The following is a 25,368-nucleotide window of genomic DNA, read 5'->3' on the forward strand; positions in this document are numbered from 1 at the left end:
AATGATTTGTCCAACTGTTAAAGACAGTTACTGTGATTTGTTTTAAGTTTACAAGGATTTCTGAAAATAGCTTCCGACTTACAATTTCTTTCCGGTGAAATTTTGACAGCTTGTAATTTATCGTTGAAAATATAGTTGGACAATCAATTTTTACTTCTGGTAAAGTATCGCACAGTATTTGTGTTCAGTTTAAACATAGTTTTCTTAAGGCAAGAGTGGAGCAGCCAGAACTGGGTCGCGTACCGTACACACATCATGTCACATTCACAAGCCGCAGAGTTTGTCACTTTCTATTTGTGCAGGGAAAAACTAGATTAATTTTCATAAATACATTAATATTTCCTTGGACCTAAGCTTATGTCTTTTTTCAACTTTGATTATTTTCGTTGCTTGATTTTCTGGTTAGCAACATGAAACTTGTGTTTGACCTCTGATGTCTGGTGACAACAATAATTGTATTTAGGTTTTTCCCCAAATGTGAAACTTCAACATAGAACATCGTGATTAGCTTTTCTAATGACGAAGTGTTGTGTTTGTTGGGATTGGTGCGCATGAGGTTTGGTGACGTATTTGTTTGGTAAATTTAATCGGCACATCCAAACGTGATCATCTCGTTTTGCCAGCGGCTGTTTACTTAGCACAGTCTGTTCAATACGTTGAATGCTTGATGGTGTCTACATGTTCTGTTGCTTTTACAAGGGGCGTTGCACCAGTAATACGTAATTTCCGGAGTGTCTTCGAACCAGTTTTCTTTCAAAATTATTCAAGAATTCATACTACAGCGGTTGGTGCAGGTTGACATTTGCTTTTTTAAAGATCGTATACGTTAAAGTCGTTGCATTACTGTATTTGCTGGTTTAAGTCTGCAGTTTGTTTGCGTCAGACGCTGTTTACTAACATGAGTTAGCTTAAACCCAGACAGTCAAATTTGACCTGCGCGGAAAACGCTTTCTCTGGCAGCTCACTCAATACAAAATCACCAGTTTTGTAGCCAAGAGAACATTATGCTATGCTTTAAGTCTCCATTTTCATGTTGCTAACGTACAGTGTTATTCAATTTTCTTAGATCTAATTCCACAAAAAAACTGTTTTCTGCGCAGGTATAAACTTTGCACTCTGGGTTTAGAACTAGGTTTATTTAAAACCACAATACTAGGGCCTATATCAAATGTGTAACTTACTAACTCCTGTGCTGTAATTTGCTTTAGTACAAAAACAACGCTTCCCTCAAAGTTACATTTTTTTGTATTGAAAGGCAATTTTTGCAAAAATAAAGATGAAGTTGACTGAAGAAGAAAGAAATTCATCTTTGACACCACTGAAATCGAAAGGCTGGTCTATGGTAGAAGGTCGAGATGCAATATACAAGGAGTTCCTTTTTACCAATTTCAATGAAGCATTTGGTTTCATGTCTAGGGTTGCAATGCAGGCAGAGAAAATGAACCACCACCCAGAATGGTTTAACGTTTACAACAAGGTTTGTAAGGCACGTTTATATGACCCGATAAGGATATAGACTTTCATTTGTAGGCCTACCATTCCCTTTTTATTTTTTGCATATTTTGCCTTATAATGTATGACAGATTGAAATGTGACGTATAAAATCGCAAGGTAGCAATACTAGAAGTTTGACTTATTAACATTTAATTCTTGCAGTACTAATTGAGTCGATTTCGGTGAACAATGGTACCACAGCTGAAACAAAATATGTTTTATACTGTGCAATTTTATACCAACTTTGCAAGAAATCGAATAATCTTCTCAAAGGTTGAAGAAGCCATAGGCTTAATGACTATTAAGTTTATATCTTTATAGTTTCTATATATAAGGATCTTATACAAATCATTAGACAATATACAAATAATACCAAGTAAAAACTGATTAGTAAGGTGTCAAGCATAGGTTTTGTTTGGTATTGTTACTGATAGAGTTTTTGCTAAGGTTCAAGTTACACTGAGCACCCACGATGTAGGAGGACTATCAGCCAAAGATGTAAAGCTTGCCAATTTTATGGAAGCAGCTCTTGGAAAATGAATGCCTTGGTTGTAATAATCTAATCTGGTGATATCTGCAACTTTCGTATCACATTAAACGTGTGTATTATGTATTTTTTTACTGTTTTGGCGTTTCATAGAATCAACATTTCCAAAAATTACTTCTTTCTTCTTGCTGAGGGCTTTAAAGTTGTTGCAATAAACAAACTGAATCATAGTGCAATGCTTACCCTTGTCTACTTTAAACAAACATTTTTTGTAGATGGAAATCAGTTATTAAACATTGTATTTTAAAAGACATGGACTGACTTATTACAGAATATATAGACTGTAGTAATGTTAATGTAGCATTTGGAATTGAAACACAGAATAATAAGTTGCAATATATTTTTATGGCCAAAGAAAGGTTGATATATTGTAGCAGGATTTTATAAAGCAACCTTTTTTGCTATAAGCTGTTTTTCCATTTAGGAAAGCTAGTACAAATACCATATTATCACAATGATACATATGTCATACATTTGTAGAACGACATTTTTCTAACGAAGCCAATAGATTTGATGTTCTGTTCAGGGTATCTCCATACTGTTGAAATAAACTTAAAAGCTGATTACGTTTAAATCTCAGTGCTTCAGCAATAAGAGTTTCCATAACTTTCTGCTTCATTGCTGGCGTTCCAGAGAGTTGATTAAGATAAGACAAGACTTCGTTATTATATCGTCCTGGTTTTCGGATCAATTTAATAATGTTGACTTTAATTTGTTCATTTTGGTTTTCCAAAGCTATCGACACTGGTTTGTCAGCAATAGAAGCCTTTACAAGAGCGTTTTTTGTAACACTTCCAGCAGAGGAAGTAGAAGAAATTGTCGTGGGTGTTATGGTGTTGTCAGCGAAATTTGTAATATCTTGCTTGTTTTCATCTTTAGAACTACAAATTCCATCAGTTTTAGCTGGCAAGGTTGCTTTTACTATTTTTTGTGCATCAAGAAGAGTATTGGGCTGAGAGTCTTTGGTTTCTACAGTTGAGGATGGAGCTGGGGAAGGAGACCGTTGAAACCTGTCTGGCTTCTTCATGTTATACTTGAAGAATCCCTTCGACATTTTCTTTCTTTTACTTGGTGAAGAACCATGATCTCCAGAAGATTTCCTCTTGCCTGAGCCAGGGGATGCAGATGGTCCATCATAATCTTCAGTTTCATCAATCATTATTCCTTTTTCTTTTGCTAATTTAAACGGATTTCCAAATGTATGTAATCGTTTTGGCACATCTGGGTTGGCTTCACGAAGTGGGGCAGGAAGTGCCTTGACATAGTCCTGATAGTTACCCATCTGGGACATTGGCTGATTGTGAATTTCCTCTCTGTCTTGCAACCTCACCCTAAGTGAATTCTCCACAGAGGAGCCAACAGCCTTAGCAAAAGACGATTGCACAACTTGCTTGAAATTTAGTCTCATCCTTCGCAGTTGCTGAAGTAAGCGACATCTTGGTATATCAAATGGATTGTGAAACTGTCTTGGCAGTACTCTGCGTTTTGCGTCTGGTTTGGTTATACAGAATCCAGGAAAATCATTCAATTCTACTTTTGTGCCAACCATATCATCACCTGTAAGTGAAGCAAGAAGCTTTTGGAAGTTTGGGAGTTGTGTGATAGATAAGGAACTGTATCGAGCTTGCACAGATACACCCTTACTCCCATTGTTCATATCGCCAGCAACCAGAAAACGATCAGCTGCCACCTTTGTCTGTTCCTTTAACTTCTTGAAATAAACAGTAACAGAATAGCTGAGACCAACATTAAAGGTGTCCAAAATAAGATTTGGAGCAGCTATTTGCTTTAGTGACTTACGAAGAGGATTAATGTAATATGGAGGAACTGTTTTGAGGTAATCATCAAACATACGCCTCCATTCATTTGATGGTTTAAATTTTTGCTTTATCAGCTGGTCAATAAGTGGTATAATAACTGGGTAGTTGTACGGCATTGCAAACAAATTCACACAAGTTAAGTTGGTGCTAGCTTTTAAGTAGCCACAGGGGTGGGAGACATTACTTTGCTTTCCACTGTTCTCAACATAAACCGGCCAGCAGTAATTGGAATTTTTCTTTTCCAAAAGTACCTGTGTCAAAGGTGACGGCTCTAACTCATATTTGTCATATGGGAAGTTTGTCAGTAATATAGGCTCAACATCGTCACACTTAAAACGTAATGTAGGATGTGCTGTTCTTGGAGGTAAAGTAGGTGCATTCTGATCTGGGCAGTAAGCTTCTGGCAAAGGCCAGTGGCCCACAGGCAAACCGCTTTTAGCATTGGGACGGACGTATATCATCCTATGTAAAGAATGCCACAAAGGTGTTTCATTGGATTGTTTAGAGTAATCATTCATTGCCCCATACGCTGGGGACTGTTTCCCAAAACCATCACCCAGTACACTGGAAAAATTAGATTTTCTTACATCTTTGTCGTTTGCGCTGTCTTTTTCAAAATGTAATACCACACCACTCTGAACTTTTTGTATTAAGGAGTCAATGCATTGCATTAAAGTCTTCTGAGTTTTCACACAATATGACCTCCCGCCCGTAACCTCACACATTAAACTGATAGGAGATGTATCACTAGGGACACTACCTAGTTGTTCTGGTTCCTGTGTTGCATTGGCCGGCAATCGCAAAACCAACGAAAACAATCTCTGATCCCATCGAAAAGGTTCTTTTGTTAATTCACTTCCTGGAAGGGGATTTGTCATTGGAAGATGCAATTCTTCGAAAATTGATGATCTGTTACTCAACTTGCCACCGTCAGTTATGGCAACAATCATAGATGGTTCCAAGTAGAATGGGCTGCGCCCTTGTCCATAAGTATCAATACCAGAAAGGTGACGATTGACACTTAGAATGTCGAATGACAATTTTAGGGCTTGTCCTACTGTTGTCAGTCCATCAGCTGTTATGCTCTTAAGTCTGTTTAAAATTGATCCGTGGTTTTGACAATCCTTCCATCCTGACTTTATACCATTAGGAAGTTCATCATAAGTGACTAAAAGGTACTTGTCAGTGCGATTTGCTCGCTGTTTGATGAAACTTTCCACCGCACCCTTGGCAACATCAAGAAGTGTTGTTCCTAAATAGCACCGCTGGTTCATTGATGCAGAATTGTCAATGAGAAATAGAACTGTGTGCATATTGCTTTAATTTTTACTGTTTTCATTCATACTTCCAATAACACCTAAAACAAAATCACCAGAAACTGCAAAACATCATTAAGTGTACAGTACAACGAAAGTATATTTCAGAAAATTAATCAAAATTGTACAATTAAAATGGTCAATGGTGACATTTTGTGTATAATAACACCCGAAGGAAAGTCCCATTTCAAAACCATATGTTTAACATGAAATGACTTCCATTAAAGTGACTTTGTACATAAGACCTCCTTTTACTGTAAAACCACTTTCTGTCCCTTAAGCTTAAAAATTTGCATAAAAATACATCGAGGTGGCAATAGCACAATTTTTTCCAAAATGTTAACAAATCGCTATGGACCCGACTGAAAAGTATGGCAGTTTTTGACAAGAAATCGTGAGTGCAAAACAGACTGTAAAGCATGACACTTTTCGATGAAATCTTGGGGATGCAGGTAGGTACCATACCACCACCACTTTTGCAGTCTGGTAGGCAAGTCTAGAGTTAATCATGAAACATTCAGATGCAGAAAGCACAGTCTTTAAAAACCTTGAAGGGCAGTCGCCATGCTTTCCAATATGGGGTGCAATGACACAAATTTTGGCAAGAGGGCATGCACAGAAGCCGTAATTTTTCGTTTATTTATTGCAAATTATCAGAATTCAAGCAGTCAACCTTGTTTGGTTTGTTTAATAGCCTATAAATCGATGGAAATGTGTAAAAGTGCAGTGTGAGTCCAACTGGACAGTACGGCTGTTTTTGACAATAAATCACGCATACAAAAACGCTACTTTTGGCATGCACTGAACCATCAATACTTTATTTATCATAAATCTGCATTCAAACAACCAGTTTTTCTTTGTTTATTATAATTTGGCATGAAGATAAAAAAAAGTTTGGCATGCACGTTGATGAATTTTGTGCATGAAAGTGCCGCACTTTCCACTAGGGAACGTGAGTCTCATGCGTGTGTTTGCCAAACTTTCCATGAAGGCTAGGCGTCAATTGAAACTTCACAAAACTGGTTCAGTAACTGCTGATCAGGACTCGCTGAGTTTAAATCATACAAAGACCTTCTTCAGTGCAAGAATAAAACACTAGGCTTATATCGTACGGTAACTTACAGTTAACTTAAGTGAGTAAAATTTCCGAAAGGCTAATAGACCAGCCAAGGCCTTTAATTAGCCTATTGTACAATTACAGTAGCTTACTGGTATTTTTGGTTTTTCAAATTTGCTTACTTGGTCGTGCATTAATTTGGGATTAAGCAATATACACTGCCCTGTATGGAAAGTTTATGTGATGCCTGGCGAAGGTGCAAATATTATCTTCAGTCTTTCTGGTGTAGCATGGCATCACAAAAAAACAAACATACAAAAGTTATAAGTGCAAGCCAACGGCTTTCCACTCAGCTCCATTCGTTAAACTAGGCTAGGCTTAGTTACGGCGCCAGAAACTATTTAGCGTTTTAATATTGGCGTGGCATAACACCTAAACTCAATTTCTTTGGCGTAAATCTTCCTGTGCTAAAATGCAAGTTTTCCATACAGGTACATTGCTGTATAACCACCGCGTACTGAACAGGCGCAAATGTCATGACTACGAATCATGACCTGGCGGCCTTGCCAAAAATACTGAAGAAAGATACTTAGAACTCAGAGGCTTGTGTATGGTACTTTGTGTGCCTATTGGGCTAACTAGGTAAGCTAGTTGCTAAGCCTTCAGATACACGCTACCGTACCGCTAGGTTACATAGCCGACGCTGCATGGCCGTGCTGAGTTTTCCTCGTTGTAGTAACATTGTAGATAACATCTTGCACGTTTTAAACATTCTGCATTTATCTTATTATATTGTGATGATACAAGGTTTGCACTGTATATACTTTTCGAAGCACAGTTAACAGCGGAAAATAAACGATGCAATACCACCAATTGTAAATTGTGTAATGATACGTTTTATATAAAGGTTTCTATTTTTGGGGTTTTAATTTGTGATCCCCATCCATGGCACGCTTGCTCTATGTAGCACACCGCTTCTGTCTTCACTTCACGGCATTCTCGGTAATTATGAGCGTGGTACTCGTGGCACACATCTTTCAGTCTTATAAAATCTCCCTTGCGCCTGACGCAAACATTTCATTAGGATACCATGGTCTTCTGACATCCACTGAATTCCTTGTGCGCCTCACCGCAGCCTAAAAAATTCCCTTGTTTCTGTAGCTTACGGTTGTTTTCCGAATTTTGGGAGAAATTAGCTTTGTACATCCTGTCAGATTTTTATGACAAGTATTGGACGTAAAAAAATGTTTTGTTTTACATAATATGGCAATACAGTAGAATGTAACGTAATCAAAATCACAGTTAGCGTTGTGATGTCATACGACTTAAAGCTTACTGCATATGACATCGACTACTGTGCTCCATTGGCATTTGCCCACTAGCTAAGTTCAAAAATCAATCGCGTTTCAAGCGTACGAGGATATAATGGTCACAAGGGAAAGCCAACAGCTGCTGATTAAAATTATAGCAGACAGTTATGGTTATACGACACTCAAGTCAAATTAGTTATTGTTTGTATGTCACAAACGGCTTGCCAAAACGACACAGATGCATAAAGCCATAAAAGTTTTGCTCCAAAATATAATCTGCAATAACCGAGCAAACCATTGCTATAATGCAACGGGTACTTGTTTTATTTTATAAATTTCTGCCAACATTAAGTGCATGTGTTTCCGCCTTCCAGCCACTAACTGGGATTCTTCTCATGAAGTCTGTAATTCAGACCAAAGAGATTAAAAACAACTCATGTGCTTTTAAACTTTTTGCTCGGACTACCACTAATGAGGCTGATAAGTGCGAAAAACTGTTCGTCATCATCATTCTTTTGTGACGTAAGAGACAGACAACAAAAGGGGAAATACAAAATTTCTGTATTACTGCAAGGTTAAAAAATGGTTGCATTCAGTCAGCTGTAATCGCGACTACGATGAGTTGTTTCTTCGTCTACTACTCTACTCTATACCATAGGTTCTGCATATAGGGTTGCCAGACGTCCTGTATATGCGGACCATGTCCTCTATTTGATGACTTTGTTCCATGTCTCGTATTGACCTTTTGGGGACACCCATATTTTCCGGTTTTAGAGAGGTTAAAAAAGATTAGGAGTGACTTGCTGTAAATATTAACAGCGCCAGAAAGTTTTTTGGTGGACTACGGAGGGCTGTTTGAAAACATGGAAGGCTATTACAGTATTACCATTTTTTTGTTGTATGTTCGACCACATAAAGGCAGGATGTCACAAAATTGTGATGATCTCTATAGGCTACGCCTTGTTGGTCTCACAACTAAGTATGTAGTAGGTCTATTATTTATCGATTTTTTTTCATTTAGGCTACCAATAAATGATATTTTTAGTACAACTTGTTTGCTGGTCAGGTTCCTTAAATCCTTGACAAAGTGAAACGAGCATATAGTAGGCCTAATACGAAAATCTATTATATACTGGGTTAACCATAGGGTGTTAGTGTTACAGTGGACATGAATTATGTCCCATGGCCGTGGACAGTTTATTTGTTTAGTAAAATATATAACGTAATGAAGTATGTAAGCTAGAAAACTTTTCAAACATTATATTCATCGTTTCTGCTGGAAATATAATTGATATTATTGACCCACAACAGAATTTTGACTTAGATGTTAGACATAAAACATGTTATCATGTAGTAAGCCTGGATTTGGAAGCCTTTTCAACGCATTGTTCCAGTTTACAAACAGTTAATAACTTTTCGTGCCAAAAAGTTTTGTTTTGTATTAAACTGCAGATTGAAGTTAAAGGCTGTCTCAGGAAAATAAACTCTGTTAAAGCGTAGTAAGCTGTATTAAAATATTTCAAACTCCTAAAGCTATTTTACTCCACTAAGTGATAAATAAATCATCGTGAATGCTTTAATTTCTCGTAGGTTGACTAATTTCACTGTAAGCAGGTCACGCAGCTCATAATGAAAGATAGGCGATAATTTAGGTTAGGCGAATGGGTATGCAAAAAGTCGATTTAAACTATCTATTGTTTGAAAGAAATTAGATTTAAATTAGAAAGTATATTTACGTTAGGTTGAAGTTACTGTATTGTAACAGTTAAGTGAGATTAACAAGAAACAATAAAAAATAGCTTTAAACGTATATCATTATAATTTTTTTCCGATGAAATAATGACATGATTCTTTTATTGTCCGTTGCGCACATAGTAACGCGCGGCCGACAATAAAAGAAACAAAAGATAGTATTTATCACTTGGAGCTGCACGTCAGCCTTCAAGCTTGTAGCACAAGCAAAATCGCCTCGTGTGACCAGAGCTTAAATCACTTTGCGCGCCATGAATAATAATTATCATCTCGCGTGCCACTTGTGGCTTGCTGACTCCTGGTGCTGTATTAATTAAGAAACTTCAACTTTTACCCTACTTGTAGGTAGTCATTGAGTGAACTAAGTAACATTGTTCCGTGTGCAAAACGTAATTACCTTAATTATACGTTGATAAGGCATGGATTGTGATGTTTGATTTACTGTTTTGTATTCAGCGTTAAATACCAAGAAATTAAATCCGACTACGACGTAAGGGAAGCTGTTATATAACTTCATCGTTATTGTTCGTTTGGCGTTACAAAGCATTTTCTTTTTGTCGTCTCGTGAAACCGCAAAACAAGTTAGACTACTTTCAGACTAGCCTTTGTGAGCTACTGCTTTGCTCTGAAACTCCAAATATGTCTGGTAAGTGTAAGAGCGAAAAATTTTTCTACAAGATGCTTTCAGATTAACCGACTTACTTATTACAAACCAGTAACCTACTGTTTGAAAATTTTACTGATGAGCAAGGGTTCTTAATAACCCCAGCAGACATAAAACAAGTGTGAAGAATCCTTTGAACAGATGTTGTTAATTTGATTATGGTTGTGTTATGAGAATTTGAAACGTTTGCATAAGACATAGTATATAGAGTGTCCCAGAAGAGCCGCACGGTACTGATAAATCTAGCTGAATTTGGTGTCAAACACAGACCATGCAGTGTAACTTAGAAGTCTTTTTACACAGGAAAGCAACAGAAGTCAGCTTCAAAGGGTTGGGTGCGATGCGATGTGAAGTTGAACGGGAAAACTGTCGTTATCACCGGAGCGAATCAAGGAATTGGATATGAAACTGCGCTTGATCTTGCCGGTAGAGGAGCAAGAGTAATTATAGCTTGTCGCAGAACTGACGCCGGGGAAGAAGCGAAATCAAACGTAAAAATCCTATTACCAAGCATTTGTTTTTCATAAAGTGACAGCTATTGCTACCAGCAGCGTTTCATTTTTTTTCGTCCAACAGATACTGAAGCAAATTTCAGATGCCGATGTATCTGTAAGAAAACTAGACTTAGCGTCTTTTGCGTCAATCCGCGAATTCGCTAGAGGAATTAATGAAAGCGAATCACGGCTTGATGTGCTGGTCAACAATGCCGGTAACAAGATTACTAAAGATTTTGTGATTTTATAAAACCAGTTCTTACTACACTACGATCACACGGATTTTTCGATATGAACTCTTGCTCTAACTTTGTTGTTTGTTTTCACAGTGAAAATTTCTATGCTCTTAAATTTGTGTTGTAGGCATTATGGGATGCCCACAATGGAAAACGGAAGATGGCTTTGAAATGCAAATAGGCACTAATCACATCGGCCACTTTCTTCTAACTGAGCTACTTCTTGAGTTGATTAAGGTATTAGACATAGCTTTTATTCCCATTTTTGCTTAGAAAATGTCTACATATGTCCATATAACTTTTTGGTTCAGCACAAATAGCCAATACCCTATAGCCTATATATATACCTCGTTCATCCTAATCCTGGAATATCGGAATCGCGGCTATTCGATATGGAATTGCTAAAAACGGATTTTTCCTATGCATTTTATTCTTTAATCCCGAAACTTAACTTTGCTGTCCGACTCCGACAAGGCAATTTGGAAACGGATATACAATATTAATGGAAAACATCCGCCGATCTAGATTACAACAAACGTTACATGTAAATTTATTGTTTATACGCAGATTTTTTATAAGTCCTACTTGTTACCCATCAACGTTTGTTGCGATAGCGATATATGTTGCCAATTTTCTAACTTTTTACTTGAGTTATTCATTCTGGACACAGTTGGATCATTAATGCAGTTCTTTTTTCGCATCTTTTTGTTTGGTGTGCTCCTAAATGAATGCTTTCTTACCTTAATTGATTTTATGGTGATAATATTTCGATTATCCAGATAATTTATAATTGGCTAAACCGACATTTTTGGACGATACAAAGTATTCTGGATTGACGAGGTCTCACTGAATCGTATATAGTATAAACGCTTCATTCAAACTCGTATGTAAACCGGCAAAACGAATTATAACTACAGTATGCTTAATGCTGCAGAAAAGTGCTCCAAGTCGAATTGTGATCGTCTCGTCCATGGCACACAAGTTTGGCAAAATGAACTGGAAAGACATGATGCATGAAAAGAAATACTCGCCGATGGATGTGTACGGACAAAGTAAACTGGCAAACGTATATCATTGCCTCGAACTCAGCAGAAGGCTTGAAGGTGATCTATGACAAAAGGAAAACGTTTAAAACGCCAGATACAAGGCTTAGCCTGTTTGAAAACAACAGTTACTAACTTGTTTTATTTTCCTTGCAAGGTACTGGCGTGACGTGTTACTCACTACATCCGGGAGTGGTTTTAACAAGCCTCGCTGACCATGCCAAACGAGGAGAGGGACATTCTTGCTGTTTTAGGTGCTTCCTGACCTGTTGTATGTGTTGCTTGGAACGCACAGTCTACATACCACCAAAAGAGGGCGCACAAACATCTATTTATTGCGCAATCGCTCCTGAGCTTCATGACGTTTCTGGAAAATACTACAAGTAATATACGATATAAGCTAACGTCAGTATAGAGCATTTTCGAAAACTTAACAAATGTTTAATTGATAACTGCAATAAAAAATTCTATTGGTTTGAAAGTGGACGGTATTTTGAGCGTGGTGAGAATGGCTGATTGCTGTCCACGCTTTGACATCACAGGTCGGAGGTGACTTTCGGTTTATTTGCGCAAATTCACAATTTCAACCTCCCAATATCAATAACACTTCGAACTTAGCTTTATAAGTTAAAATTGACAATGAACATCAACGTCGATGCCCAGTCATACTGTCTGCTGTTATTAATAAAGCATAAACAAAAAAATAATACATAAATAAAAGAAATACATAAAAAGGAAATTTAAGTTTAAATCAGAAGTAGCAGTATCAATCGGTTTTTCATCCATGGCATGTATTTTTTTGCAAAAATAAATAGTGATATTAGTTGTACATTTCGCTGCAGTCGATATTTAAATGTATAAGCTTAAATCTAAAAGTTTTACTTTTGTTGTAAATTTTCTCAAAAATCGCTACATAGATTTCAAGCTCAATCGAGAATTTGCATACACGTTATTACTTTTTCTCTCAGCAAATGCGCCGAAGAACGACTGAGCAGAAAAGCAAGCGACATGCAAGCTGCAAAAAGATTGTGGGATATGACTGAGGAGTGGATTCGCCAAAAGTCGTAAAAATTATTTGCTCGATACAATAATGTTTGAGCTGTAAACATTTTTGGTTTATATTGTGTGTTTTTTTATAAGACTTTTTCAGGACTAGAGTTTAAATTTATATTTTGCGTATATTTAACAACACGATTGAATGTGGCCGCTCTTATTATGGCTTAATCATAAAGTATACTGTAGAGTGTAGAGTATACAACATTGTTTGAAAAAGTTATGCTTCTGTTTATTGCTATTGGCTGGCTGTAATTTTTCTGTATATCTCTCACCTTAGATTTTTATATATTATAAGGACTTAAAATACAAACAGAAATTTGATAAATTCATTGTCATTATATGGGAACAGAATCGCAAAGTATCCATTCGAGATTAAACTGTAAATAACAACGAAGCAAGTCTTTCTTTCACTTTAGGGCCTGTAGTACGATTTTCAGTAGTTTTAAAACGGCAACCCGGCGATTGTGGCGAAGGTCTTATGCAAGACGTCACTATAGAAAAAGTATCAATGGTTCCGGTCCAGTGCGCACGCGACCTCAAATTGTGAATGTTTGCTGTTGTCATGGCGGGTGCGGAGTGTAGATTCAGGCTAAAGTTGACGTTTTGTGTTGGTTCAAAGTTAAGGCTTTTTGGCGGATTTTTTGGAAAAATACAAGGAAAAAAGTTGAAGCATTTGGTGTGAGAATTCCAGATACGAGAATTTGCTCAAAATACTGCGTTAAGACCTTTTGTCCTACATCTCGGCGGATACAAAAACTCAGCCAGGTGACCGGGCTTGTTTAGAAGCAAATTCAAATTGAAATATGGTACTTTGCATTGTTTTAGATAGGGCTTCGGATAGGCCTACAGGCCCTTTAGCAAACTTAACACTGTAAGGGGAGGAACTATCCATACACAACACTGGTGTTTGTTATATTAAAGCCGTTACTTGTGGACCAGTCCAGAACAGACAAATAGTTTCCTTGAAATGTCCCTATCTTAGGTTTTTATTAAAATCTGTGAAGTAGGATTTGCAGTTTGTTGCAAATTTTTGTTGAAAATCAATTGGTTTGGGATGTTAGAGGCTGCACGTGCCACTTGAACATTCTTCGTTTGAACTTTGAACTCTCGCCGCAATTTCTATCGCTCAATCATAATTTTGTAAATATTTACCTTGCCAATATAAACACACGCCTTGCCACTCCTCAATTTAACTTCGAAGGTCGTGTGTTCACTATACTGTTCGTCGTTAGTTCTATTTCACCTATTCTTTTGTTGGCCGTGCTGTGCAAACCTACATCAAGCATCATTCCTGTTTATGGAAACGGCCAAACCGTCACATAACCAGCAATGATTAAAAAACTCGAATCACTCACTTAGCTCTAGTCTGAACCAGGCTAGGTTTTATAAAGACTTGACTTGTGTTTCTTTGCTTGAAAGACCTGTCTCAACTTCAGTTGAAGTTTGGTTGACTTGACTCGAGTCACCAAATTATCCAAATTGCTATGGAACTGGTTTCTTAGCTTTTAAATACTTTTTAACATTGCACTACAACGTATTATTGATTGTGTAAAAATGTCATTCATTGGAAAAGTACATGCAATGTCATACTATGTACATTGTACAATTATACATGTACAACTGTAAAATTATAAGTCACGAGTATTTGCAATACCGTTCAGTAGCCTGTCAACGTTGACTATAACACAAAAAAAGAAATCGAAATAATAGCGACTTAGTTGTGACTTGGTATTTTTTATGGCTTCAACTTCTGCAATGTGCATGACTAACTAACTGACTGACTTAATTTGATTAAAAAACAAAATTAAAATGACTCGAATTGACTTTGATTAACGACTTGGCTTGATGTGTGTCACAAGTCACAACCATTAAAACGTATTTCCGTCACTGGTGCTCAGTGACTTTTGGCAATGGTAATACATAAAAGTTGAAAAGTTACGTAAAAACTTTTACTGCAAAATTTCCCAAACTTGATAAACACCAGGCTTCGTGTCAAAAGACTGTTGATAAAGTTTTGAAAAAGTGAGTGCTGTTGGTAAAACATGTTTGTTTGCAGTGCAACGTTTCGTTGAAGTTTGGACGTAACATGCTTCCATTTCTTCTTATCCTATACGGAAAAGGTGGTGTAATTGAGCTCACTGTGATACATAATCCGTTGCGTAAGTTTGTCGTCGCTATTTGTACAGGTGACAAAGCATTTTTTGTCAACTGAAGCAATTGACAGACCGTTACCATAGACCAGAGAACTCTTTTCAACTAAGTCTTGTATCTCTTGAAGTTAAGCTTTAACATGCCTGGTGAGTGCAATGTCAAAATGTTTTCATAAAAAGATATAATTCAAATATTGTGCATAGAGTAATGGTGAACTGATCTAGTAATCAACTAACAAGTTAGAATTATCAATGTAAGGATGCATAGTCACTTAGGTGTCACAGGACACAAAAATATTTCCAGTACCATATTGAGCAAGTCCATTTGATGATGCTCGTAGTTGTTGAAATGGAATAGTATATTTTTATGTCATAAAGTTTCGGTAATAAAATGTTAAAGAATGTAATAAACATAATACAGCGTCAGACATGATGCTATTTATAGTAAGAAACGTCAGCTCAGAATATCCAAGTTCAAAAATGCTTCCCATTACACAGGAAAGCAGCAGAAGTCGGCATCAAAGGGTTGGGTGCGATGCGATGTGAAGTTGAACGGGAAGACTGTCGTCATCACCGGAGCAAATCAAGGAGTTGGATATGAAACTGCGCTTGATGTTGCCGGTAGAGGAGCAAGGGTAATCATGGCCTGTCGTAGAACTGACGCCGGGGAAGAAGCGAAATCAAACGTAATGAACAAATGGGAATAACGTTTACTTTTTACACTTTATCGTAATGCACTGATGGTGGCGTCGTTAACTTTGCTTATCATCAGATACTGAAGCAACTTCCTGATGCCGATGTATCTGTAAGAAAACTGGACTTAGCGTCTTTTGCGTCAATCCGCGAATTCGCTAGGGGAATTAATGAAAGCGAATCACGGCTTGATGTGCTGGTCAACAATGCCGGTACGTATTTGTTAGTACAATATCTTGGAAGTTTGTCGACTTGTTAGATGCACTTCATGCTTTATATGAATACAATAGTATTTAGAAATATCACCTCTTGATTTAGATTTGTCCTTTGGTTTGTTTGCCTGACAGCCTTTATGTTTGTAGATTTTATTGTGTCGAATGTTGTAGGTATTATGGGATGTCCTCAATGGAAAACGGAAGATGGCTTTGAAATGCAAATGGGAACTAATCACATCGGCCACTTTCTTCTAACTGAGCTACTTCTTGAGTTGATCAAGGTACCAATTTAAGCAGTAGGCTACGCAAAAGAGTGCTTGATGGTAAACGTCTGCCTGCACTCTTTAACACCCTCATAATGCGCCTTTGTTAATGTTTCCTTACACGTAGTCCCTGTCACTTAAATTTGAAACATAATCTGTATCTACAGTATAAGAATGTTTTGAATATAGAAACTAGCACAACAAAATAAACGCTACCGACTTCTGCAGAAAAGTGCTCCTAGTCGAATAGTGATCGTTTCGTCCATGGCTCACAAAACTGGTAAAATGAACTGGAAAGACATGATGCATGAAAAGAACTACTCGCCGATGGATGTGTACGCACAAACTAAACTGGCAAACATATATCATTGCCTCGAACTCAGCAGAAAACTAGCAGGTATACACAGTACAGAATGCAATTACGCGTGAGTTTACGCCAAGGTCTACTCTAAATAACAGATATTATCATAGGTAATTATAAACAATGACTGTTATATGTTTTATGCAAGGTACTGGCGTGACATGTTACTCCCTACATCCGGGACTGGTTTTGACAAGCCTCGCTGATCATGCCAAACGAGGGGAGGGATATTCTTGCTGTTTAAGATGTTGTGGGGCTTGTCTTTTGCCCTGTTTAGAGCGCACAGTCTACATATCACCAAAAGAAGGCGCACAAACATCTATTTATTGTGCGATTGCCCCTGAGTTGCATGAGGTTTCTGGAAAATACTACAGGTATGAAATTAAATTATTTATTATTTGATAGCAATCTCTTACAAAAGTTGAATACAGTTAAATGCATGATCTTTTGGCAAAGTTGTTAATTTTTATACATTTCAGAATCGATAGCCCCCAGGTATGTAAGTCCAAATGACAATAATACTTTTTTTCAGCAAATGCGCCGAAGAACGACTGAGCAGACAAGCCAGCGACATGCAAGCTGCAAAAAGATTGTGGGAAATGACTGAGGAGTGGATTCGGCAGAAATCATAATAATATACTTCACGAGCAGTTCAAACTATAATTATATTTAGCAAAAACATTGGTAAAGTTACAACCCACGAGATCAGCTTAATGGTACGCAATCAAATTTTGATAACGGCTTTAAAATCATAGTTTTTATGGACATTTGGTGAACGACTTGACTACAAAGTTCACACGTAGAGACGTAAGCATTACTGAAATAACTTGAAGTGGACGAGATTAGAAGCTTAGCTCATTACAGCTTAATGGCTGTTTTTGGCCCATCGGAATATCCGTTTAAACAAGCTTATCTATACCAGTTGTCAGTTCTCGCGCTTCTTTCGCTTATATGATTTATAATATGAACAAACAAACATTTGGGAAAGATTAATTCACAACCAATCTCAGTAAAGTCTCCTGTTTATATTTGGTCATACTAAAATATGCCATGGGCCAAAGATTTTTTGATTTGAATTGGATAAAAACTGTTACACGTTTTCCATGAAGGTGATGCAAGTCTAAACCTACAGGCTACTATATATTCAGTAACTTTATGTCAAAAACTTTGTATTAAGTTATTTAGCGTTTTGTATGAAGTTCGTGGGGCCGTGCAAATGAAAGTAACCTTTTGTACAGTTCAAAGGTTTTCATTGATGTTGGTTGTTTACATTAACTGAAATGAGAATTACATTTATAGGCTGCATCAAAACTTTGGTCGTATTGCACTTTAAATCGACCCACTTTTTATATGTATTAGTTCGGTGATCAATAAATAATTTGTAGCCAAATAAACAGATCTGATATAAGCTGGATTATTTAAAAAACATGACGTTGGGTTCTCACACAAAAGGCTCATGGGTTCTCTGTGTAGAATACGTTAGGAAAGACACAATAAGCCAGTGGTTCTCAAACGTTTATGGTTCGTGGCCTCCTTACAGTGACCCTCAAAATCCGTGGCCCCCTGCTCATCAATAAAAAATGAAGATTGTTGATTGCAAGCACATCTTCCTTCACTACTGCGCCAGCAGTAGCCTCCGCACCGCTAATTTTGCACAGCAAGAACTGCTTATCAGTAGCTAACAAGTGCTTTCGGGTAGAGAGAGCCAAAGGCTAAACAACTTGAGAAGCTTGCCACGTCCTGCTTTGCCTCGTCTTCCCTACGCTATAGCTCGTGAGGCCTCTGCTTGTAGCCCACTGGTTGAGAAACCCCGCAAAAAGCTATGAAAAATGCTTTGTCATCGTACAGGCATGATTTATGAAAGACTATAATTCCAGTGTTGACCAACAGGCCACCAGTATAAATTTTCGTCATTTCTAGCAAAACGCAAGGTTATTTCAGGTTATTCCAGGTTTACGAGAGACACGCATTTCTCTTTATCTATGCATTAGGCCCACTGCAGTTTTGAAATAAACACATATACAGAAAACATAAACAGATCAATAGGTATGCACGACATACGACACACGCTTACATAAGTATGCCAATCTTTGAATTACTATTTAAGCACACACAGTGTTTTTGAAGGGCAGGCTGCAGGCAATCAGTTAAAGCTATGCTTAGTTAAACACTTTGGTTAGTGTATGAACCAGTTAGTGTTTGACTGTGCACACTTATATGTGTTGCTACGCGCTTAACTCGGGCTTAATTTTGCAACGATACGTATAGGCTCGCATGAAGGACGATCGATTTAGCCACGCCCAAGCTAAACGTACATATACATAGCCATGACTAAAGCCAATCCAACATGCTACAAATAGGCTGCACACAACAGGAAACCTACGCTGGATTTTATTTAAGAAACAGATTCTCAAAACATATGTTAATGTGGGGCGTGTGGTATTTAGAATAATAATATGTTTTAAGTAAAACAAGCATTATGTTGGGATACGACAGTCGAATTTCGTCCAATTTTGTTAAACCCTACAATTCATTATATAAGTTCCTTACAAGGGAACCTAAATACGAAAAGCGGCTATACACCACTGATGACTATATATAGTTGCTTTAATGTTTAATACATACGATGGATTGATATTGTGGACATAACAAGTAATTCCGCTTGACGACGAGATTAGCGCTGACGCAGTTTTTGCTTTAACTGTTGCTTTAACTGTTACTTTTAACTGGCTGTTTTAATTTTAGGTTAGAATAGTCCTGCATTGAGGGCAAACAATGCTTGCCTGCGGCCAAAAGGGATTTTAAACATTACTTCAGCATTGGTGCGGTAGTTTGACTGTATAGCCGATGGTCAACAATTTTAGCCCTGAGCTTTTCTCTCAAGCTTTGTAAACAGCAACAACGCCCATCAAATAACTGAAATTGCTAGCAACCAGTTTGTTTGTTTTAGACTTAAGAGTGATATACGCAAACTACCTGAATCCCATCACCGTCTCTATTAGATTATTACCACCTACACATGAAGGAGGTAATTATTTCACTGAACTGACGCGGCTTGTTGTTAAAGATAAACAATTAGATAAGGCGAAAGAACACGCAAGAAATAGTTAGCCAACACAGTTTACGAATATAAATGAGATACCATATTCTATTTAATTATACAAGATTTGAAACTATTTTAGGCAGATTTGGGTTAGTTATGGACTTACATGTATGACTTTCAAGTTACTTTTACATTTAACAGCCGCAAAGTGATCATTTTTTAAACAATGACAACCTTTTAAGTTGACGTAAGGCACGTTCGGTCGATCAAGCGTGACGCAAAAACGCAATATAGCAGAAACATTGCAACAAGCTAATAAGAGCGTGAACGTAGGTTTGGGTTTAGAATTTTCATTTCTCTCATCTTCATTTCTCAGTCTTCTCTCATTGACCATACCAAGGACGCGACACATTTCTCATTTTTTCAACGGATGCTCTTTAAAGTCGTTGTTCCGATTGCCGAGGCAACGATCTACATCGGCACTAAGCAGGGGGCGCAAACTTCAATTTACTGCGCAATTGCACCCGAGCTGGAAAACGTAACGGGAAAATATTTCAAGTCAGTATACGACATAGAAAAAAATTATTTTGAAATAACATTTTAAACGTGGTAAAGAAATAAAGCTACTGTATCTTGAGTTCAACAGTATGTAAAGTTACGTAACTCTTTATCAATTTTCAATCAAAAGTGTAGCTGTCTAGCTAATAATATTTTCCCGCAGCAAATGTGCTGAGGAAACTCCATCAAAAGCAGCTCGCAACGAAGAAGATGCGAAGAGGTTGTGGGAGATCACTGAGGAGTTGGTTAAAAATGCCAAACAGCAATGCAAAGACGACACTTCTGAAGAGGCAAAGAAGACAGATGAACCAACTGATGATTGTCATCAGACTTCCACAGTAGGAGAAAACAAAGTAAAAGACAATGAGAAAAAATCCGAAGAGGAACCGACGACAAAAGCGGCATCCGCAAAAGAAGATGAGCAAAAAGAAGCAGAAAACGTGGAGCAGCAGTTCACATGACTCCTGAAATCATTAATTTTCAGCTAAATTTGATACACCAAAGTACATGTTCAGCATCTGAAATTTCCCCACCAATAAAAAAATGCTTATAGCTTGAATCTGATCTTTTTTCCTTAACGCCATATGCTGGTATTATTGGAATCATTATACATTCCAATTTTCTATTACATAAATGAGTTTCTGAGCCTGAAAACTGCATGAATATCATTTAGTTTGTCTTTGATTTTTAAATCAAAGTTTGGTTATCAATTTATTAATTGAAGATCTCTGTATTATCTTATCACCCTACGTAATTTCAATATAAACTTTTTTCAAAATATACCAACCTTTAAAATTTTATTGATGGTGTAAGGTATTCTATTGTTACTGTCACTATGTAATAAGACTAGTTACTTAATATTCTAAATATGTTTTCATATACTGTCATTAAAAGTTTAATAAAGTTTAACATCTTCAACAATTATCCAAGGTTGTAACAAAATCAATTTTTTTGACTCAAGCAACATAGTTATTTGACTCGAACCAACCTAACTTTTGACTTTCACACTTAAATCAATGTCACTAACTTCAGAAAATTTGCTGACATCACATACTGCTGCAACACGTTTGTTGGAAATCATCAAAACAGTCTCAAATTTAGCTTGTTTTGTAATATTTTTTTGATAAGTTTTCTTACAGAAAAAGAAATGATTAGGTTTTGTTAAAATTTGTGAAGAAAATGTCATTTTTTTATTATCAAAATCTCTCATTTTTGGCTGCCATATCTGTCTTCATATGACTCAAGTTGAGTCTTTGGAAAATATGACTTGAGTCATTACAACACTGCTATTTCTTCTGTTTACTTAAATAGAAGCATAACAGCGCTGAATAACAACTTTGCAAATAACTGGCAAACTCAGAGCACAAAAATACGTTTAAAAAATATCAAGAGTGGCATGCATTGCACTATCTGTTGCACTGATTATATTATAGGTGAAGCATTCGATTAAATCACACAGGAAAGTGCATATTTAAACGGCCTGGTAAAGATAACAATTATCCTTGAAAAGAATATGTAAGTAGATAAAAAATAAACATTTCTGTGCTGGTCCAATAAGTAAAGAACAATAGTAATAATTAGCTGAAAGTTGTTTACATAAAAATAAGCGATACATATATTGAACTTCAAATACCGACAAGTTACTAAGACACTGATGGCGATAGGCAGGGTACAAGAGATTCTATAGAGTAAGCTATAATGATACATATAATATAATTAGTCAACTACACTAGCATTACCAAACTGAAATTAACAGTTTATACGTATTACGAAACGTTGCATGTAACAATAAACAAAACACAAAGTTGTGTAATTCTAATAAAGAATGGTTTCACATCGAATATTTTAGTGATGACAGTATGCTAAATATACATGTCAAAAGAATGTAAAATCGTCCAAATAAAGCCTGTAACTATTAAAATGATTGAAAATACCAATATTAAGACTAAAAATTGTTAATACTGACCAAAACGCTTAGTCTGCCATAAACTTAGGAGAGCGCGGGGACGTACAACTTTTTCTTTTTAATATATACCTGCTTCATTAAACCCAACAAATTCCCTGGTTCTCTTCAAATTATTATTCTTTCGCAGATGTTGACTGATTTTCTTCCGGAACTGGTTGTGCTTTGCAAAGCTCTTCAGATACCTCCCACAACTTTTTTGCATCGCAGTCACTCAGTGCATGTGAAGCAAGAGTTTCTTCCTCACATTTGCTGCAATAAGTGCAAAAAGAAAACAAAAATAAAACATCTGTTTTTAATGAGATTGTTTATTAATTATCCACATAAAATCTCGAATATATAGAGTATTACATCAACTTTCGAGTAAAGTATGAGAATATGAACCAGAAATAAAAAGAAACTGGAGACACTGGGATGAATGGACAAAAGGACATTAACCTACTTAAAATATTTCCCACTAACTCCTTCCAGTTCAGGAGCAACTGAACAATAAATGGATGTCTGAGCCCCTTGTTGAGGGCTGATGTAGACAGTTGCCTCCGCTATAGGCATAATCACTTTCACAAGTATTCTTTGGATAAATGGAAGATGACCACCATCTTTAGCATGGTTAGCCAGGCTTGACTTCACAGCACCAGGGTGCAGGCAGTTGCAAATCACGCCAGTTCCTGATAAGGCATGGTTAAGCTTATGAATATCTAATAATCTTTTTGACATGCTTTCTCGGCAACCATTGTTACCATCAAATGCCGCTGGGAAAAATGAATTGCACAGTAGAATAATTTTTATGCCATAAAGTCTTACGTATTTAAGAAACATTTACATAGAACACTAGTTAATAACAAACATACCCTCCAATCGTTTGGCAAGTTCTCTGCAGTGGAGTACATTAGCAAGTTTGCTGGCATAATAACATTTATTGGGACTATAGTCCTTCTCATGCATTAGGTTGTCAAAATCCATTTGACCATATTTGTAGACAAACGAGGATACAATAACAATTCGACTTGGTGCACTTTTCTAAAGAGAAAGTATATTGCATTATGCATAAAAAATTACTGATTGAATTAGCTTGCACAGATTGTGAAAGCAGGCAACTGAACAAGCTTTCCACATTTGAACTTTAAATTTGTCCAACTGGAGAGTTGATTGGGCTTTCGACCCACAAATCGATGAATTGTTTAGAATAACATCAAACCCGGTATGATCCTAAATTCAGAAATTGTAACAAATCATATCAATACACTTTGCATTTTTCTCCTGCTCAATTAATTCTCCCATCTGGAATAAATTTCATCTCTGGATATGGAATCACAGAACTAAAAAGTTTTCATTTCCGCCATCATTTTATTTCCAAAAACATGTCACAATATGTTTACGTATAATAAAGTAAATCTACAACATCTCGTAAATAAGCCCACTCTGATTTTCGGCTTAACTTTTGTCTTCAAAAATCTTGGGCTTATATGTTATATAAGTTGGTATATACAATAATATGTATGTATTTAGAACCAGTATAACGCACAGTTACAGAGAAACAAATCATCTGGCATATAGACAAGTTTGTATACATACAACCGCAAAAGTTCTATTTAGAATTACCTTAATCAGGTCAAGTAATAAGTTAGTGAGCAAAAAATGACCAATATGATTTGTGCCAAACTGCATTTCAAAGCCTTCTTTAGTTTTCCACTGAGGACAACCCATTACACCTAAAAAATGAAAGGTGGTAAAGGTCTAACCTAAAGTAGAGCAAAGATTCCTGTATATACCTCAACATTACAACTGACATCATATATACCGATTACTAAGTTCAAAATCAACTTCATCTAACATGACAGTGATGTATTGCCTACCGGTACATGCTGTACCTGCATTGTTAACTAGAATGTCCAGGCGTGATTCAGTTTCATTAAATTTTTGTGCAAATTCCCGAACAGACTCCAGAGATGCTAAATCTAACTTGCAAACCACAATATCAGCTCCATCAACTTCTTTAAGGATCTAGAAAGAAATTCAAAAACCATGTTGAAGTAGTGTAGTTTGTCTTGCAGACTAATAAATGCAAAAATTTATCAATGAATCGGTGTATAACAAAGGTCATTCCATACATAATCTGCACTTATAAGAAGTTGAACCAAGGTTGCTCCCCTTTACCATACAGAGAAAGTTTAACACAGGAGTGCACTTTTGGCAGGGTATATTTTTACTCCCATATTTCTTGTTCCATTTTAAGTAATAGATGTGGTGGATAAGGTTTTGTGTTTACGACACAATTTTACCTGCTGTCCATGCGTGAGCAATTACAGCAGAGGTACTTAAGCTTTAAAGTTGTTTTGCGATAGTGGGTCAGTTTTTTCAGATATTGCAAGCTGCTTGGTAAACACTTCTAATAAACAGCTATCTTATATTTATCGATTAACTTAAATTTTTGTGCTTGATTTTATAAAATTTATTTTGTATTGTTTTGCTAAAACATTCAGCTTAACCAAGCTTATAATAAAACTGAATAAAAGGCTTCAACAAAAAATGAATGAGGTTTGTAGCATCAAAAGCGACCAGTACTCATACATTGGCTTTTGCTTCTTCTCCTTTTTCAAGATTTCGACATGCCATTACAACCCTGGCTCCACGTCGCACAAATTCAAGAGAAGTTTCATAACCAACTCCTTGATTGGCTCCGGTGACCAGGGCTGTTTTTCCATCCAGCTTCACATCACATTTGACCCAACCCTTCACAGCTGAACTTTTTGGTGTTGCTAATATAGACAAAGTTAACAAAAAGTGACAGTAACTCAGCACCACTGTAAAATTACTCAAATTCTATCGATTAATAGGTATGTATAGCATATAACTCAAGTTATGCGCCTTTCATAACCTATATACGACATACCTGTGGCCATTGTTATCTTCTAAGCTTAAGCTACTGGTTGTTTTATCACTTTAACACAGGAAAAATCAAGTCAAAAATCAAAAGCAAATCGTGTCAACAAACAAGATTCATGCAACGATAAACAGCATAGATATAAAACACACATCAATGCATAGCTAACCACACCTACAGCACGACTAAAACGTATACATATACGCAAACGTGACTTACACAGCAGCTGTAAACAGATATAGGAGTGACGCAGGGACATTGCTTGTTTATCGTGCATTGAACAGACAAGTGTGCAATAATTATTTGAAAAAAGTCCGCATCATTGAAAAAACTTTAGGATTGTATCAGCAAACTCGTATTAATTGAACTCAAATTTGTCTTAATATATTGGCGATAATTTAATAATGTTGCTAAGCGGTTAACATCATCATCGAGTTTAAAAATTGATC

The 25,368-nt window shown here is 36.6% G+C and overlaps 5 protein-coding genes across 6 annotated transcripts; 3 read left to right on the forward strand and 2 right to left on the reverse strand.

Annotated features, from left to right (window-relative positions):
* Window positions 1-539: 539 nt before the first annotated feature.
* On the forward strand, window positions 540-2,211 carry LOC143455978 (pterin-4-alpha-carbinolamine dehydratase-like). 2 transcript variants are annotated; one of them, XM_076955132.1, is made up of 3 exons: window positions 540-784; window positions 1,256-1,477; window positions 1,942-2,211. In XM_076955132.1, exons 1-3 carry the CDS (start codon window positions 668-670, stop codon window positions 2,032-2,034), a joined length of 432 nt encoding a protein of 143 aa, XP_076811247.1. In that variant the 5' UTR covers window positions 540-667; the 3' UTR covers window positions 2,035-2,211. The 2 variants fall into 2 exon arrangements, with proteins under 2 accessions (XP_076811247.1, XP_076811248.1); XM_076955133.1 differs by having other exon boundaries at window positions 655-794.
* Window positions 2,212-2,263: 52 nt separating this feature from the next.
* On the reverse strand, window positions 2,264-6,805 carry LOC143455962 (integrator complex subunit 6-like). The gene is made up of 2 exons (XM_076955130.1): window positions 6,417-6,805; window positions 2,264-6,225 (listed from the first exon to the last, which is right to left on the reverse strand). Exon 2 carries the CDS (start codon window positions 5,172-5,174, stop codon window positions 2,508-2,510), a length of 2,667 nt encoding a protein of 888 aa, XP_076811245.1. The 5' UTR covers window positions 5,175-6,225; window positions 6,417-6,805; the 3' UTR covers window positions 2,264-2,507.
* Window positions 6,806-9,752: 2,947 nt separating this feature from the next.
* Window positions 9,753-13,172, forward strand: LOC143448172 (retinol dehydrogenase 12-like). The gene is made up of 7 exons (XM_076947806.1): window positions 9,753-9,942; window positions 10,264-10,451; window positions 10,537-10,669; window positions 10,818-10,927; window positions 11,625-11,793; window positions 11,891-12,116; window positions 12,702-13,172. The coding sequence occupies exons 1-7, from the start codon at window positions 9,936-9,938 to the stop codon at window positions 12,799-12,801; spliced, it is 933 nt and encodes a 310-aa protein (XP_076803921.1). The 5' UTR covers window positions 9,753-9,935; the 3' UTR covers window positions 12,802-13,172.
* Window positions 13,173-13,340: 168 nt separating this feature from the next.
* Window positions 13,341-21,004, forward strand: LOC143448992 (retinol dehydrogenase 12-like). The gene is made up of 10 exons (XM_076949000.1): window positions 13,341-13,554; window positions 14,846-15,086; window positions 15,438-15,625; window positions 15,712-15,844; window positions 16,019-16,128; window positions 16,339-16,507; window positions 16,620-16,845; window positions 17,004-17,063; window positions 19,848-20,072; window positions 20,236-21,004. The coding sequence occupies exons 2-10, from the start codon at window positions 15,080-15,082 to the stop codon at window positions 20,531-20,533; spliced, it is 1,416 nt and encodes a 471-aa protein (XP_076805115.1). The 5' UTR covers window positions 13,341-13,554; window positions 14,846-15,079; the 3' UTR covers window positions 20,534-21,004.
* A 349-nt stretch (window positions 21,005-21,353) lies between these two features.
* Window positions 21,354-25,283, reverse strand: LOC143448156 (retinol dehydrogenase 14-like). Its single transcript, XM_076947805.1, has 8 exons — window positions 25,139-25,283; window positions 24,929-24,976; window positions 24,607-24,794; window positions 23,907-24,039; window positions 23,638-23,747; window positions 22,887-23,055; window positions 22,478-22,703; window positions 21,354-22,287 (listed from the first exon to the last, which is right to left on the reverse strand). The coding sequence occupies exons 2-8, from the start codon at window positions 24,936-24,938 to the stop codon at window positions 22,152-22,154; spliced, it is 972 nt and encodes a 323-aa protein (XP_076803920.1). The 5' UTR covers window positions 24,939-24,976; window positions 25,139-25,283; the 3' UTR covers window positions 21,354-22,151.
* Between the last annotated feature and the right edge of the window lie 85 nt (window positions 25,284-25,368).

This window comes from Clavelina lepadiformis, chromosome 1, assembly GCF_947623445.1.
Source record: "Clavelina lepadiformis chromosome 1, kaClaLepa1.1, whole genome shotgun sequence".
NCBI classification, from domain to species: domain Eukaryota; kingdom Metazoa; phylum Chordata; class Ascidiacea; order Aplousobranchia; family Clavelinidae; genus Clavelina; species Clavelina lepadiformis.

What these genes read in the sequence shown, in the direction of transcription:
- LOC143455978 (XM_076955132.1), top strand. Translation starts at nt 668, where the DNA reads ATGGTGTCTACATGTTCTGTTGCTTTTACAAGGGGCGTTGCACCAGTA. An exon ending in CAAGAATTCATACTACAGCG is followed by an intron (nt 785 to 1,255) that starts GTTGGTGCAGGT and finishes TTGTATTGAAAG; the next exon opens with GCAATTTTTGCAAAAATAAA. An exon ending in GGTTTAACGTTTACAACAAG is followed by an intron (nt 1,478 to 1,941) that starts GTTTGTAAGGCA and finishes GTTTTTGCTAAG; the next exon opens with GTTCAAGTTACACTGAGCAC.
- LOC143455962 (XM_076955130.1), bottom strand. Translation starts at nt 5,174, where the DNA reads ATGCACACAGTTCTATTTCTCATTGACAATTCTGCATCAATGAACCAG.
- LOC143448172 (XM_076947806.1), top strand. An exon ending in GGGAAGAAGCGAAATCAAAC is followed by an intron (nt 10,452 to 10,536) that starts GTAAAAATCCTA and finishes TTCGTCCAACAG; the next exon opens with ATACTGAAGCAAATTTCAGA. An exon ending in GTTTCTGGAAAATACTACAA is followed by an intron (nt 12,117 to 12,701) that starts GTAATATACGAT and finishes TTTTTCTCTCAG; the next exon opens with CAAATGCGCCGAAGAACGAC.
- LOC143448992 (XM_076949000.1), top strand. An exon ending in GGGAAGAAGCGAAATCAAAC is followed by an intron (nt 15,626 to 15,711) that starts GTAATGAACAAA and finishes GCTTATCATCAG; the next exon opens with ATACTGAAGCAACTTCCTGA. An exon ending in GTTTCTGGAAAATACTACAG is followed by an intron (nt 16,846 to 17,003) that starts GTATGAAATTAA and finishes ACTTTTTTTCAG; the next exon opens with CAAATGCGCCGAAGAACGAC.
- LOC143448156 (XM_076947805.1), bottom strand. An exon ending in CATTCTAGTTAACAATGCAG is followed by an intron (nt 23,748 to 23,906) that starts GTACAGCATGTA and finishes TTCATTTTTTAG; the next exon opens with GTGTAATGGGTTGTCCTCAG. An exon ending in GTTAGTGGGAAATATTTTAA is followed by an intron (nt 22,288 to 22,477) that starts GTAGGTTAATGT and finishes CACTTATTGCAG; the next exon opens with CAAATGTGAGGAAGAAACTC.